The sequence below is a fragment of the Mauremys mutica genome, chromosome 10 (assembly GCF_020497125.1).
Source record: "Mauremys mutica isolate MM-2020 ecotype Southern chromosome 10, ASM2049712v1, whole genome shotgun sequence".
In the NCBI taxonomy this organism is placed as follows: Eukaryota; Metazoa; Chordata; order Testudines; family Geoemydidae; genus Mauremys; species Mauremys mutica.
Genome location: NC_059081.1, coordinates 58,102,872 through 58,117,464, shown reverse-complemented (window position 1 = coordinate 58,117,464; position 14,593 = coordinate 58,102,872). Strand labels below are relative to the sequence as shown.

General features: G+C 49.4%; 1 protein-coding gene across 1 annotated transcript in view; it reads right to left on the bottom strand.

Annotated features, from left to right (window-relative positions):
- CDK15 (cyclin dependent kinase 15) overlaps positions 1-14,593 on the bottom strand; it is a 57,685-nt gene that overhangs the window by 33,388 nt on the left and 9,704 nt on the right. The window contains exons 7-9 of the mRNA XM_045032855.1: positions 13,734-13,857; positions 11,716-11,836; positions 5,957-6,050 (exon numbers count right to left, since the gene is read on the bottom strand). Coding sequence (XP_044888790.1) covers positions 5,957-6,050; positions 11,716-11,836; positions 13,734-13,857 — 339 coding nt within the window. The remainder of the gene's footprint in view (positions 1-5,956; positions 6,051-11,715; positions 11,837-13,733; positions 13,858-14,593) is intronic.

The window sequence follows — 14,593 nt, the reverse complement described above, 5'->3', positions numbered from 1 at the left end:
GAGTCCCTGATAACAGGACAGGCCCCAGCACCAGTGGTACTGTTGACCTCATTGGCACTGCAACCAATCCCATAGCCTCTGGGTCAATGGCTGGCAGTGTGGTACCCCTGGAATCCACCCAGCCTTCCCTAGCATCCTGATTGGTGGCGGGAGCCTCAGGTAGGCCATCGGCTGCAGCATCCCGCCCTCCTCAGGAGGTGGAAGCCCCCCAGGCAAAGATCCCCCCAGACCCATGAGGACAGGGGAGCAGCCACCAGACCACCGGGGGATGTGGTGGATCCCTCGGCGCTGGCTTTGTCCTCATCATCACTGGACGAAGCAATTACGGATCCCCCTCGCCAAGTTCCACAAGATGACGCCATGGCTCATCAGAAGCTTTTGAAGAGGATCTCCTCTAACCTGGGGCTCCAGGCAGAGGAACTTGAGGAGCTGTCAGACTCACTGTTTGATGTCCATGGCAACCGCTACAGTGGCTTTACCCCTACACGAGGGGGTATCAGAAATAATGAATGCCTTATGGCAAACCTCCTCCTCCCTGCCACTCATCTCAAAAAGGGCAAAGCGCAAATATTTTGTGCCAGCTAAAGGCCATGAGTATCTCTATACTCCCTCATAGTTGAAGCCGTAAACCAAAGAGAGAGGCAGGGTCAACCCGGGGCTGCGCCCAAGAATAAAGACTCGAAGAGACTGGATCTGTTTGGGCAAAAAATGTATTAACCTTCCAGCCTTCAACTGAGAGTGACCAACCACCAAACCCTCTTTGGCCACTATGACTACAATCTGTGGCAGTGTATGGCCAGATTCGCGGTCTTGCTGCCCGAAGGGTCCAAGAAGGAATTCCGGGCAATCCTTGAAGAGGGCACGGCTGCAGCAAGAGCAGCCATCCAAGCAGCTTCGGACGTAGCAGACTCCATGGCTAACACCATGGCCTCAGCCATCTCCGTGCGAAGGGCATCCTGGCTGCTCCTCTCGTGTCTGTCAACGGAGGCTCAGTAGTCGATGCAGGACTCCCCTTCGACGGCCACACACTGATTGCAGAACAGACAGACGGTAAACTGCCTGGCCTTAAGGACTCCCGCACTGCCCTGAAAACTCTGGGGCTGTACATTCCCAGTACAGCCTGTAAGTGGTTCAAACCGCAGCAATCTCAGGGCCAAGGGAGTTAAACCTGCCAGGAGCTCCAATTAGGAAGACTAGGGGCTACAAGCACTATCCGAGCCACCCACCTCTTCCCCCCGCCCAGTCAGGCTCAACTCACAATAAGCAGGGGGGCAAGCGAGCGTTTTGAGTGTGCGCTCAAGGGCGACCTACCAGACTTTACCCCGGATCCATCTGTCCTGCTGTTCTCCAGCTGCTTTTCTTTTTTCCTCCCCGCATGGACAGCTACCACTTCAGACCGCTGGGTCCTCAATACTGTGGTGGAGGGTTATACCCTACAGTTTACTTCCCGCCCCCAGTCCCCTTTCCCCGTCCCTCTTCAGGGACCCTTCTCACGAGAGTCTCCTCGCACAGGAGGTAAAGGGGTTGCTACAATTGGGTGTGGTGGAAGAAGTTTCTCTTGAGTACAGGAACAAGGGGTTCTATTCCCGGTACTTCTTAATCCCAAAGGCCAAGGGTGGTTTGTGGCCCATCCTGGACCTGAGGGACCTCAACACATATCTAAAGAAGCTCAAGTTCTGCATGGTCTCCTTGGCTTCTATCATCCCCTCCCTGGACCTGGGAGACTGGTACATCACCCTCAACTTGAAGGGCGCATACTTCCACATAGTGATCTTTCAAGGTCACAGATGCTTCCTCCAGTTTACAGTGGGACCCCACCATTACCAGTTTGTGGTCCTCCCGTTCGGCCTGGGGACAGCACCCAGAGTGTTTACCAAGTGCATGTCGGTGGTGGCTGCTTACCTCAGGCATCAGGGTATCCAGATCTACCTGCACCTCGACGACTGACTTGTCAAGGCAACTCCAGGCCTCAGGTTCAAGAGGATGTCACGGTGCTGCAAGCCATGTGCCACTCCCTGGCCTTCTGATGAATGTCAAAAAGTCTACGTTCTGGTGCAGAGGATAGAGTTCATTGGAGTGGTGCTCAACTCGACCTGTGCCAGAGCGTTCCTGCCCCTAGAAAGGTTCCACACGTTGATGGACCTCATTGCGCAGGTTTCCATGTTCCCCCTGACTATAGCCAGGGTCTACCTGTGCCTGCTGGGTTACATGGCAGCATGCACAAACGTTGTCCACGATGCCAGGCTCTGGATGCATCCCCTGTAGCAATGGCTGGCCATGGTCTATTCCCAGTCCAGAGATCACCTGGACAAGGTCATTACCGTTCCCCTGACGGTACTCGCCTCACTGTGATGGTGGACTGATTGCATGAACGTCCTAGAGGGGGTTCCATTTGACACCCCCCATCACTCCATCAAATTGGTATTGGACACCTCAGACTTCGGCTGGGGCACGCACCTTGGCGACCTCCAGACCCAGGGTATGTGGTCCCTGGAGAAGATGACATTACACATAAATGTCAAAGAACTCAGGGCGGTCTGCTTGGCATGTGGAGTCTTCCTACCTCACCTGTCAGGTTAGGTGGTGAGAGTCTTGACAACTCTCCTGACAACACGGCCTCAATGTTCTACATCAACAGGCAAGGGGGATCACATTTGTTGACTCTCTGCCAAGAGGCACTCCATCTCTGGGACTTCTGCATCAGCCACAAAATCCATCTGGAAGCTTGTCATCTCCGTGGCATCAGGAACACACTAGCGGATCACCTCAGCAGGGACTTCTCCTCTCACCACGAGTGGTCGCTCCACCTGAAGGTAGCCTGCACAATCTTCCAGAGGTGAGGAACTCTCCAAGTGCATCTGTTCACCACAAGTCTAAACAGGAATTGCCACTGGTTTTGTTCGTGGCAAGGCCTGGGTAAGGACTCCCTCTCTGATGCCTTCCTCCTGTCATGGTCAGGGAACCTGATATACGCGTTCCCTCCAATTCCTCTCATCAGCAGGGTCTTGGCAAAGATGAAGAGAGACACGGCACAGGCTATCATGATCGCCCTGGTGTGGCCCTGCTAGCACTGGTTCAGCACACTCATGAACCTGGCAGCGGTCCTTCCTGGCCCCTGCCCAACTGACCGGACTTGCTGTCACAGGACCATGGTCAGCTCCTGCATCCCAACCTCATGTCCCTCTACCTCTCGGCATGGATGCTGCGTGGCTGAACCCGGAGGAGCGGACCTGCTCATATGAGGTCCAACAGGTCCTCCTGGGAAGCAGGAATCCCTCAACCAGACTGACTTACCTGGTCAAGTGGACAAGGTTTTTCTACTGGGCGTCCAAGCATGGCACCTCTCCCACGCGCTCTTCCATACAGTCTATCTTAGACTACCTGCTTCATCTGAGAAACCAGGGCCTGGCACACTCTTCCATTAGAGTGCATCTCACAGACATCTCCACTTTTCACTCACCGATCCAGGACCAGACGGTGTTTTCTCATGACATGATGGTCAGATTCTTGAGAGGCCTCAAGAGACTCTTCCCGCAGGTACGGACTCCTGACCCACAGTGGGATCTCAACTTGACCCTCTCTACGCTCATGGGCCCGCCCTTTGAGCTGCTGGGTTCCTGCTCCTTTTCCCACCTGTCATGGAAGGTTACGTTTCTGGTGGCGGTGACATCGGCAAGACAGGTCTCTGAAATTAAAGCCTTGACCTCAGGACCTCCATACCTGGTCTTCTACAAAGATAAGGTTCAGTTGTGGCCCCACCCAGCCTTCCTGCCGAAAGTGGTCTCCATCTTCCATATGAACCAGGACATCTTCCTCCCGGTGTTCTGTCCCAAACCGCACAAGATCAGTGAGAAGATGTCTTCACTCCCTGAACATCCAGAGGGCCTTGGCTTTCTACTTAGAACCTACCAAACCTTTCTGAAAATCGACTCAACTCTTCATCGCTACAGTGGATAGGATGAAGGGTCACCTGCTGTCCTGGAAGAGGATTTCCAATTGGTTCACCTCATACATAAGGACCTGTTACAACCTGGCGGGGGTTCCACTGCTGCCAATTGTCAGAGCCCACTCAACAAGAGCGCAGGCGTCTTCGGTGGCCTTCCTGGTGCACATCCCTATCCAGGACATCTGTAGAGCGGCAACGTGGTCCTCTGTTCACACGTTTACCTCTCATTATGCCATCACTCAGCAGGCCAGAGACAATGCTGGGTTTGGCAGAGCTGTGTTGCAATCTACACGTCTGTGAACTCTTACCCACCTCCAGGGGTACTGCTTGGGAGTCGCCTAATATGGAACGGACATGAGCAAGCACACAAAGAATAAAAGACAGTTACCGTTTCTGTAACTGGTGTTCTTCGAGATGTGTTGCTCATGTCCATTCCATGACCTGCCCTCCTTCCCCACTATCGGAGTTTCCAGAACTGAGGGTGGGGGGAGCCGGTGGTACTCCTTATACTGCACCATGCAGGTGCCACTCCAGAGACCACCAGAGCTGGTCCTGTACGGATACTGCTAAGGGAAAAACTTCTGGCACCAGTGCATGTGGCAAGCACACACACCTTGTATGGAATGGACATGAGCAACACATCTCGAAGAACACCAGTTACGGAAAAGGTAACTGTCTTTTTTTCTTGCTTTCTGCTGGTGCACCAGGAGTCCCATGGACATCAGTAGACCCATAGTTCGAGTCCAACATCAGTTGGAACCAGATGAAAAATTAAAACTAGAATTTCTGAGAGGGTCTATGAAACAGAACGATGGCAGACCCTGTTGATTTTTCCTAATCCTCTTAACTATCCAGCAGCATATAGTTCCATGAGGAGTCTCTTGTATGGGCTTAGGCCTTCAATCTACTCCTCTTGACGGACGTCAATGATAGTGTTGACATTAACATCAATGGGAACAGGAGTGTGTCCTTAAAGGGCTTGTCTACATGTACAAAGCTACAGTAACAACTCTGCAGATGTGCTGCTGTAGTACTTTAGGGTAAACTCTACCTACGCTGATGGGAGGGATTCTCCTGTCAGCATAGGTAATCCACCTCCCCAAGAGGCAGTAGCTAGGTCAACAGAAGAATTCTTCCATTGACCTAATGCTGTTTACATGGGGACATAGGTCAGTTTAGCTACCGACCTAATTTTCTAGTGTAGACTAGCCCAGAATCTTGTTGCCATTTTCAGTGCAGCAATCACAAATCAACAGCATAAGCCAGTAGGACAGTGGATCTCAAATTTTAGCAACCCAAGGACCCCTATTTTGATTTAAATTTTTTCAGGGACCCCCAAGCTCCCCATTCAGCCCAAGGCCACGCCCCCACTCCACTCCTTCCCCCAAGGTCCCACCCCCACTCTACCTCTTCCCACTCTCGCTCCACCCCTAAACCTCCTCTTCCCTGCCTCATTCCGCCCCCTTTCCCGAGCGTGCCCTGTCCCCGCTCCTCCAACTCCCTCCCAGCGCCTCCTGCATGCCGCTGAACAGCTGTTCCCCAGTGTTCAGGAGACGCTGGGATGGGGAGGGAGGGAGGGCAGGGGAGGAATTGATCAGTGGGGCACGCGGACCCTCTGGAGTAAGGACCCCAGTTTGAGAAACGCTGCACGAGGACAATGTTAACACCTCTTGAAAGAGGACAATCTACTGTATGCCTTGGCCAAGTAAGGGAACAGGATTTGCAGTAACTACATACCTTTTATGCCTCCTTCAGTTTGATGTCAGTGTAATTGGTTTTAAAATTTTGATGAGATGACAAACATCAAAGGAAAATCATTTTGATGTACTCTAGTGACTACAGGAAAGTTACCAAATATAAAATGGTTTATAGGATATGGCTGTAAACTTAGCACATTGGACTGAGGATTCAAACCAAATTATGTCTCTTGTATAAAGCAGCCATGCTCAGGATGTAAAATTTAACAATATAGATATTTTCCTCTCATTTTCCTGGCTGTATTTTACTCACCGCCCAGATCTTCTCCAGCTGTTCCAGAGTACCAGTAACTGCTGGGAACATGGGTTGACCCTGGAGCATTTCAACCAATATACAGCCTGCACTCCTGCAAAAAACAAAATACCAACTCATTCAAGTAAGCGGCATGTACAGTATATATATATAGGTAAAAAAAGTCTATCCTCCAGCATCTTGGCCTAGATGTTAATGTAACTCTGGGTAGAGTGGTAAATAGTATTGTAGTCATGGTCCCTGGCACTTACACAGTGATACAGATAGGGCTTTTTTTCTGGCTTTTGGCCTCTGTCACACCACACCAGAGAAAGCATAGAAGACATTGTGCATTCAGAGAGTTTTCCTGCAGAAGTAATTAATTCCTCACTGCAAAACTGAACCCAAAACAACTAAACATAAACAATTTTCCAATGAGCATTCAACCTAATTTATTTAAATGTGTATGTGTGATGAGCTGTCTTGGTTCTTACTTTTTCTACAACTATTCTCCTTAGTTTCTGGTGTAAAATTGGGGCAAGTGATATTTGCATCTAACCCAATTAAGAGTACGTTTTCTGCCTTTTTTGGCTTTTCAGTCCTGGATTTTCTCTTCCACCTCCTGTGACCCAACCTGAACAGACCTTCCTACCAACCCCAATACTAAATAATAGGGAGCGCTATCTTAAATCCCTTCGTGAAATCCCTCAGGAAGGGGCCTACAGTTGTGATTTCAACAAGTTCCTGATGTACATGTGGGCTGTAAAATAAGATACCAATTGCTGATGTGCAGTGAGATGTAAAATTTAGTATTAGATTCTTCAATTCAAGTGGGTGTAATCAGGGCAGGTTTAGACAATGCTACGAAATCTGCTGTCACAGCATCTCTCAGTTCACCAGGGACAGGTTTAAATACTTGCTGCTCATGCTCCTGGGCCATGGTGATCTCTGTGGTGATAAGAACTTGGGCCCTCCAGGGATTCAGGATTTCAATCTCCCTCTTTATCATGTCACTGAGAAGGGTAATTTGCAGGTAGGGTGACCAGATCACCCAGGTCAAATATCGGGACGCGGGGGGCGGGGGCAGAGGGGGAAAAATGGCGGCAGAGCAAAAAAAAAAAAAAAATCCCCCACCCCCGATTCCTCCTCCCTCCGCAAGCGCTGGAGGGAGGCCCGGGAGACTCAGGGGAGCACGGGGCCGGGGTGAGTGTGAGTCCAGCCTGGCCCCGAGCAGGCAGGACTCAGGCGCGGTATCTGGAGGGAGAGTACGGGGTGGCCTGCGGGGCCAGGCAGCGGCTGTTCTCCCCACCTGGGCAGCAGGACTCAGGAGCAGCCGCTGCTGCAGCTCCCACTGCCGCGGGGGGAGGAAGCGGCCGCTGGCCAAGCTCAGCAGCTGCGACTCTGGCGCCCACGAACCCCCCGAGCCCGGGCCTGCTGCGGGGACCCAGCGCGCACGCTGCGCATACCCAGCCCCTGGCCACTCGCGTCTGGGCTGGCTGCCCAGCTGGTGCAATCCCGCGGGCGGCCCTGGAGTGGGGGCAGCAGGCCCCAGCCCCCCGCATCCTGCTCGGGTCCTGCAGGGGAACGAACGGGACTGGGCTGCCGATGCCTCCGCCACGGGATCGCACCAGCTGGGCAGCCAGCCCAGACGCGACTGGCCAGGGGCTGAGCGCAGTGTGCGCGCTGCCCCGCAGCAGGCCCGGGGGGTTCGGGCCCGGGCACCAAAGCCGCAGCCGCCGAGCGCCACGTGCTTGGCCACTTCCTCCCCCCGCAGCAGTGGGAGCTGCAGCAGCGGCTGCTCCCGAGTCCCCTGCCCAGGTGGGGAGAACAGCCGCCACCTAGCCCCACGGGCCGCCCCCCTACTCTCCCTCCAGGTACCGCGCCCGAGTCCTGCCTGCTTGGGGCCAGGCCAGACTCACACTCACCCCGGCCCCGCACTCCCCTGAGTCTCCTGGGCATGGCATGCTTGGAAAGAGGCGGGGATTTGGGGAGGGAGACAATGGGGCAGTGAGGGGGCGGAGATGGGGGCGAGGATTTGGGGAAGGATCCAATGGGGGAAGGAGGGGGCGGAGTCGGGGCAGGGGAGGGCGCGAGCCCTTCGGGCTCCGGAGCCTTTGCTTGTTTGTCCAGTGTCCTGACCTAACATTGGTCGGGACGCGGGACAAACAAGCAAATATCGGGACAGTCCCGATAAAATCGGGACATCTGGTCATCCTATTTGCAGGCTTCCCTCTCCTCCTGTTCATCCACTATTCCCCTCGTCTTCACGTCCAGTTCCTAGTTCTAGATGCATTTCCTTTTGTCCTTAACACCTTTGAGTGCCCTAGCTGGCATAGAGAGCAGAGAAATTTGAGGCAGGAGTGAGAAGAAGCTTGTATCTTGAATTTAGGGCCTTGCAGTGGACAGATCCCCAAGAAATGACTTCACAGGGGTTCCAGGTCTGCATGAATCTGCCCTGGGTGTAATATTCCTGTAAGATTATATTGGGCACTTGTGGGGGCGGGGTTGACTGAAAATAAGATATACAGACAAGCTGGCAGTACTCATGAAACCAGCAGCTGCTGAAAGCCAACTCTCTTCATGCATACAGATTTTGTGTTTAAAAAAAAATTGCCCTGATGTTCAGTGTAATCTTCCCAAAACATTCTGTTAGTCTCCCTGAAGTCCCTTAATTTAATCTTCTAAGGTCTTGGAAAGATAGTGAGGGAGAAAGAGAGCAAGAGAAAGGATACTAAGAGATTAAAGAAGCTCTGCAAGTTAGTCCAAGAGCTACTGAGCCTCCTTCTATATCTCTCTTAATCTATTCAAGGCCCTATTCACTTTCCATGTGCCTCCCACTGACAGTATTGCTGCTCACGCGCATTATGGATGAATTGCCATCATGTTTTATTTTTTATAATTGGTTCCTTTAAACCAAGGCTATAACACTCACTGTTACATGCCATTACCAAGGGCATTCTGACCCGACTTCATGTAAATTGCCATGTCCTGATAAACAAGTAACATCTCTGTGAATGGACTTTTTTTCCTAATAGATAAAAATTGAACTTATATGGAGCCTACATGAAGATAATAAATAACTCTTGTTAGAGGAAGTCAGTGAATAGAGTTCACATACTTTCCATTCTCTCAGCATGAAGTCTTTCTGAAAGGCAAACACTTTGAATGCTATTATTATGAGGAGATGTTATAACAAAGGTGCTATACTGGAATGTAGTGGAGTGGGACTCAAAGTCCCTTATGCTGTGCTATTGGTGACAGAGAGTGCTGGATGAAACCTTTATAGTCAAGCCCCTGTGTCCTACATGGTACATTAGGGCAAACTTATGCAACAGAGGTCCCGGCTTTGTACAGCAGGAACTCCAGGTTTATATATTTAGGGGATGATCAGGCCCGTGGACTGACCTCGAGTCAGTGAGGAGCAGGAGGTCAGATACCAAGAGGTGACTGCCTAGTACACCAGTGGTGCCGGAACTGGGGGACCAAGGGGGCCATAGCCCTCCCACTTTTTGCTGAGGTGGGCCCCGCCCCCTTCCCCTCCTCTTCCCCCTCAAGGCTCCGCCCCCCAGCTAGACCAGTGTTGAGCCCAGCCAGGGAGCCCGGGCAGTTGTGGGAGCCATGCGGACCCTCCATCTGCCTGCAATGCGGGAGTGGGGGGGCTGAGAGCAGCCCCCATCCCATGTCCCCACCCCCAGGCTCCCTGTCCGGCCCAGGGCAGGTGGAGGGGGGCAGGGGTGGAGCCCGCTGCTTCCCTACTTTTGGGAAGGCTCTGACACCCTTGAGTACAACTGCATGTTCCACTAGGCAGGCAGGCATCTTCTTCAACAGTCCATGAATGGCTGTAGGTGGCTTAGCCTGGGGAGGAGGTAATGGACTGGTGGCTGCTTAGAGAGAGGCCGGGGGAGGACATTACAATTTAGATCTGCCCAGCAGCTGAGAGCCATTATAATGGAGAAACAGGTTATTTTAGTTATTGAAAATTTGATGCGATTAAAGTGGCAGTAGCCTTGGAGAGAGGAAGAGACTTAGCGCACCCATTCCCCTGCACTGCCCTCTAGACCCAAGCCAACCAGAACTTCTGATAAGGCTCATGCTGCTGGAGAAGATGCCTACCTTGTGGCGCTGGAGTTCTGCTGGGCATGCACCTGCTAACACAAGTCTCCCTGTGCTTCTTGCAGATTTTGTCAGTCTATTAGGCTCCTGCCCAGTCCCCCAGACCCTAATAAGGTCTTTGTCCTTGCAGAGCTGTTGAGCTCTGGAAAGACAGGCTAAACGTCAGGCACAGAAGCAGTCATAGCAGAATGATGGAGTTACAAGGAGTTACTGGCACTTGAGGAAGGAGTGAAATTGTGCAGTAGTTTACTCAGCTGTGTAATTGTATAGAACATGAGGCTTTGCCTATTTTAACTGTGGAGTGTGTTTAGGAAATGATCAGTGGTGTAAAAGATGAGGTATCACAGAAGTAAAGATAATCCCAATATCCTTCTAACTCCAAACCCATCTAGGACTCTTTGGTGGCCAGAGCTGTGTTTTGTTATCAAAGGTCAAATTTATTCTTGGTGTAATTCTTCTAGTTATGCCTCCAGAAAGCAGCCTTTCCAGAATGATACCACAGCCTCAGCCAGTCAGATACCTCCAGAATAATACACGTTTGCATTAGATTTGAAAGAGCTTTGCAAAGGTTAGTGACCTGAGACTCATGACACCTCTGGGAGGTATGTAGGTGAGATATGAGGATGATATTCCTGAAAGCATAGCTACTGATGTTTGCCTCTTATAGGAACCCAACAGTATAAGCACAGCACCTTCACTACTCACAGGCCTTGACACAGCTTTCAGGGTTTGGCTACACTTGCAGCTGTACAGCACTGGGAGTTAAAGCTGTCTTCGTACAGCTGTGTAGGGAAAGCGCTGCAGTGTGGTCACACTGACAGCTACCAGCGCTGCAGTGTGGCCACATTTGCAGCATTTGCAGCAGTGTTGGGAGTGGTGCATTATGGGCAGCTATCCCAGTGTTCAAGTGGCTGCAATGCGCTTTTCAAAAGAGGGGGGTGGGGTGGAGTGTGACAGGGAGCGTGGGGGAGACAGAGAGAGTGGAATTTTGGATCTGACACTGTGTCAACTCCCTGCCTTGCAAGTTCTGACCCCTTCCTCCACCCCTCTCTCATTCACTAAATGCAAATAGCCCTCTTTGTTTTTTTCCCCTCACAGACCAGATAAGCAGCTGCTTCAAAATGGATTCCACCCCCCCGGCACGCAATGCTGCTTCTCTCCTCAAGCAAACATTCCAGATCCCCCTGCCTCTGCTCAAGCAAACAGTAGCTGTGTTTGTTTTTTAGATAAGCAGCTCCGGGAGCCCCGAGTTCACAACAAAACAAAGAGAGGCATCACAACAAAACAAAGAGTGTTATCTTTACTTAAAAAGCATTATGGGAAGGTTCCGGAAGTCAGTTACAGCGTAGTAAGATTAATCACTGTTTACACTGGCACTCCAGCACTGCAACAGCAGTGCTGTTCTCTTTATTCCTCTCGTCAAAGTGGAGTACAACCAGCGCTGTAGCCAGGGAGATACAGCGCTGTATGTGCCTTGCCAGTGTGGACGGGGAGTAAGTTACAGCGCTGTAAAGCCACCACCAGCGCTGTAACTCTCAAGTGTAGCCAAGCCCTCAGACAATCTTTGCTCAAACTTGGCTGACTCCATTTCAGTCATCTAAAGATGAGGCAAATGATAGTTCAGTTTCCCTGAGAGATACCAAAATGTGTCAAAGTTGGTTTCTCACCAGATATCCAAATCAGAAGAATAATCAGTGGCTCCGAGGAGCACATCAGGAGGACGGTACCAGAGCGTCACCACCTCAGAGGAGTATGTCTGACTGGGGATGGACTTGGCACGAGCAAGACCTGCCAGAATAGGAAAAACATGTATCTAGTTACAGTTCCATGTCCCTTTGTAACTCATTGTGACATACCATTTCCTTCTGCCTGGACAGTACCTGAGTCCTAATAATCAGAAGAACAGTTTACTTTTCTGTAGCACTTTTCATCCTAAGTGATCCCAAAGCACTTTACAATCGACATATACATACCAAGTATGTAGAATACAACCTGCTGCATTCTGTAAAACAGTGAGGAGGAAAAAAGGATGTTTTGACTGAAGACACTGGGCAAAGCCGTGCTCTTAAAAAAAGTGCCACCAGTTTTTATGCAAAGCAGACGGACCTTGGCTTCTAAGGTCTCTACTTAAAGACCCACTTATACTTACTTTTCTGGTACTTAATTTCTCTCTTTCAGAAGACTGGAGAGAGCATGCAGTTTAAAGATATGTACGACATATATTTAAAACATGTTTTGGAATTTGTCTGAAATATCCAGTTTCAGCACATATGCTGATTTGTGTGTATATAATATTTACATACATTTTATACATACACAGTATTTATAGCCATGGGATAAATTGCATTTATCTTCCACCTTTTCAGTGTTTCACTTAGCCCACTGATTCAAATCGGATGAGACAACTATGGGCATTGCAAACTTCTGAGCAGCTTCAGACAGCTACTATTTTAGAATGAACAGACACCTTCAGAATGTTCCTTTCCTTCCTGCAAAATGTGACATTCTCTCCCCACTCCTCAAAATAATACGGATCCAAAGTGCAGGATGTCCCAGAGTCAGTCCTAGATCATGGCAGATTAAGATAGAAAGGCAGATCCTCAGCTGGGGTAAAAATTGTCATAGTTCCATCCATGGACTTCTATGGAGCTATGACCATTGACACCAGCTGGTAGGGTTGCCAGCCCTCCAGGATTGTCCTGCAGTCCCTAGGAATTAAAGATTAATTTTTAATTAAAGATTATGTCATGTGATGAAACCTCTAGGAATACGTCCACTCAAAAGTGGCAACTCTACCAGCTGAGGATCTGTCCCAAAATACGGTGAGACTCATCAGGGCTGGAAAAAGGAAGCCTTATACCACTGGAGAGCTGAGAATCCCTCCTTCCCACAGCTCTGAAGCATTTGGCCTGAATTCTCGGTTATACTAAGGCCCTTTGACACTGCGGTAGCTTGGCCCTTAAAGTGGGTGTAACTGTCTGAGAGGTTTAAAGGGGCCTTTGCGTAAGGGAGAATTCAAGGTCTTTGTTTGTAGCCCTGTTAGATCACAAATTATCAGACCTTAAAATCAAAACATTATGATTTTTATACAAATTATTTCAAGGTTTCTGGAAGTTTAGTTATATTTTTTCTCTCTACATGGTCCGTATCATTGGCTGTATGGGGCTGAGACGAACTGGCTTTACAGAGAGGAAGGGTAACAGAAATGCTGCCAAGTAAAAAAAAAAGTAAATTGCAAACATTTCTAACATAATTTTGTCCTGTAAAATGTGGCATATGCAGAATACATGATGGTGTGTGGAAGGAAGGTTTTATTAGCACACATTTGGGATGACCTGTATAATTCAGTTTTGGCAAAGCCAGTTCATGCCAATAAAATCTCTACTCTTCCCTATATAATCATCTATTTTGTATGCTACATATTTAATGTAAGGGTCTGATTCTCATCTCCCTGGAATGAGTCCTATACTACTGTAATTGCACTGTTTTAAATAAAGTTACTTTCAGTGTATACCAGTATAAGGAGAGGAGGATCAGGTCTACAGATTGATCACAGAAATGCTTTTCTTGAAGTGCAGTGAGAGAGGTTATGCTCATATACCCATTGGTGGCTTTAGATGCATAAATATAAGTATGTGAAAACACGGCTCTTAGATGCACTAGTTGTAACTAGGCAGTGACTCACCAAAGTCAGCTAATTTGAGCTCACCCCGGCAACTGATGAGCAAGTTCTGGGGTTTCAGATCACGATGAAGAATGTGTTGTTGGTGGATGTAAGCCAGGCCTCGCAAAAGTTGGAACATGAAGAGCTAGAAAAAACAGGCAACAAACTTAAGCAGATTTGTGGGATTTTGCATCAGTATATTAACTCTGAATGTCAGGAAAACCTTTACAATGAAACAGTGCAAAAGGGAGGGAGGAATCAGTAAAAACTTTGTCAACTTGTTCAGCAATGGCACAGGCTGAGAAGGGGGACTGGAAAATTGCAACAATAAAAATTATGGAATCTTTGATAGTTACATCAGCTGATGGTTATATGCTTCCTCCCAGTCTCCCTGATGCTTTCAGTGTGTTATACTGTGGCAGTGAAGGAGCTGTCACTCTTCATATCCTAAATGGGCATTTCAAAAGCTTTGCTTCCCTTTAGAATCTAACTGTTTATTTTAGGAGCAAAGATTAAGCAAGGCTTCCCAAAGCACAGACTCAGCATCTGCAATGTCAGACGTCCTGGTATTGGTGTAAATCACTGAGGGAGACACCAGAGAGGAAAAACGAAGGCAGAGGAAGAAAAACAACAGAAGAAAAGAGGGAGAAGGAGAAGAAAGAAGATACAGAAGGGAAAAATAAAGACAGATTCTCACTACTCTGGCAGCGGAAAGTGAGCCTAAAGTAAATGAGAATCAGGCCCAGAACAGGAACTGAAAAGGCATGAAGGATAGCAAACAATTAATTGCATAAGTTATTAGCCTTCTCCAGAGGGGAAACACTTTTTATCTGAGACCTTTCCTGGAGACTAGGAAAAAAGGTGACATCCATGGTTAGCTT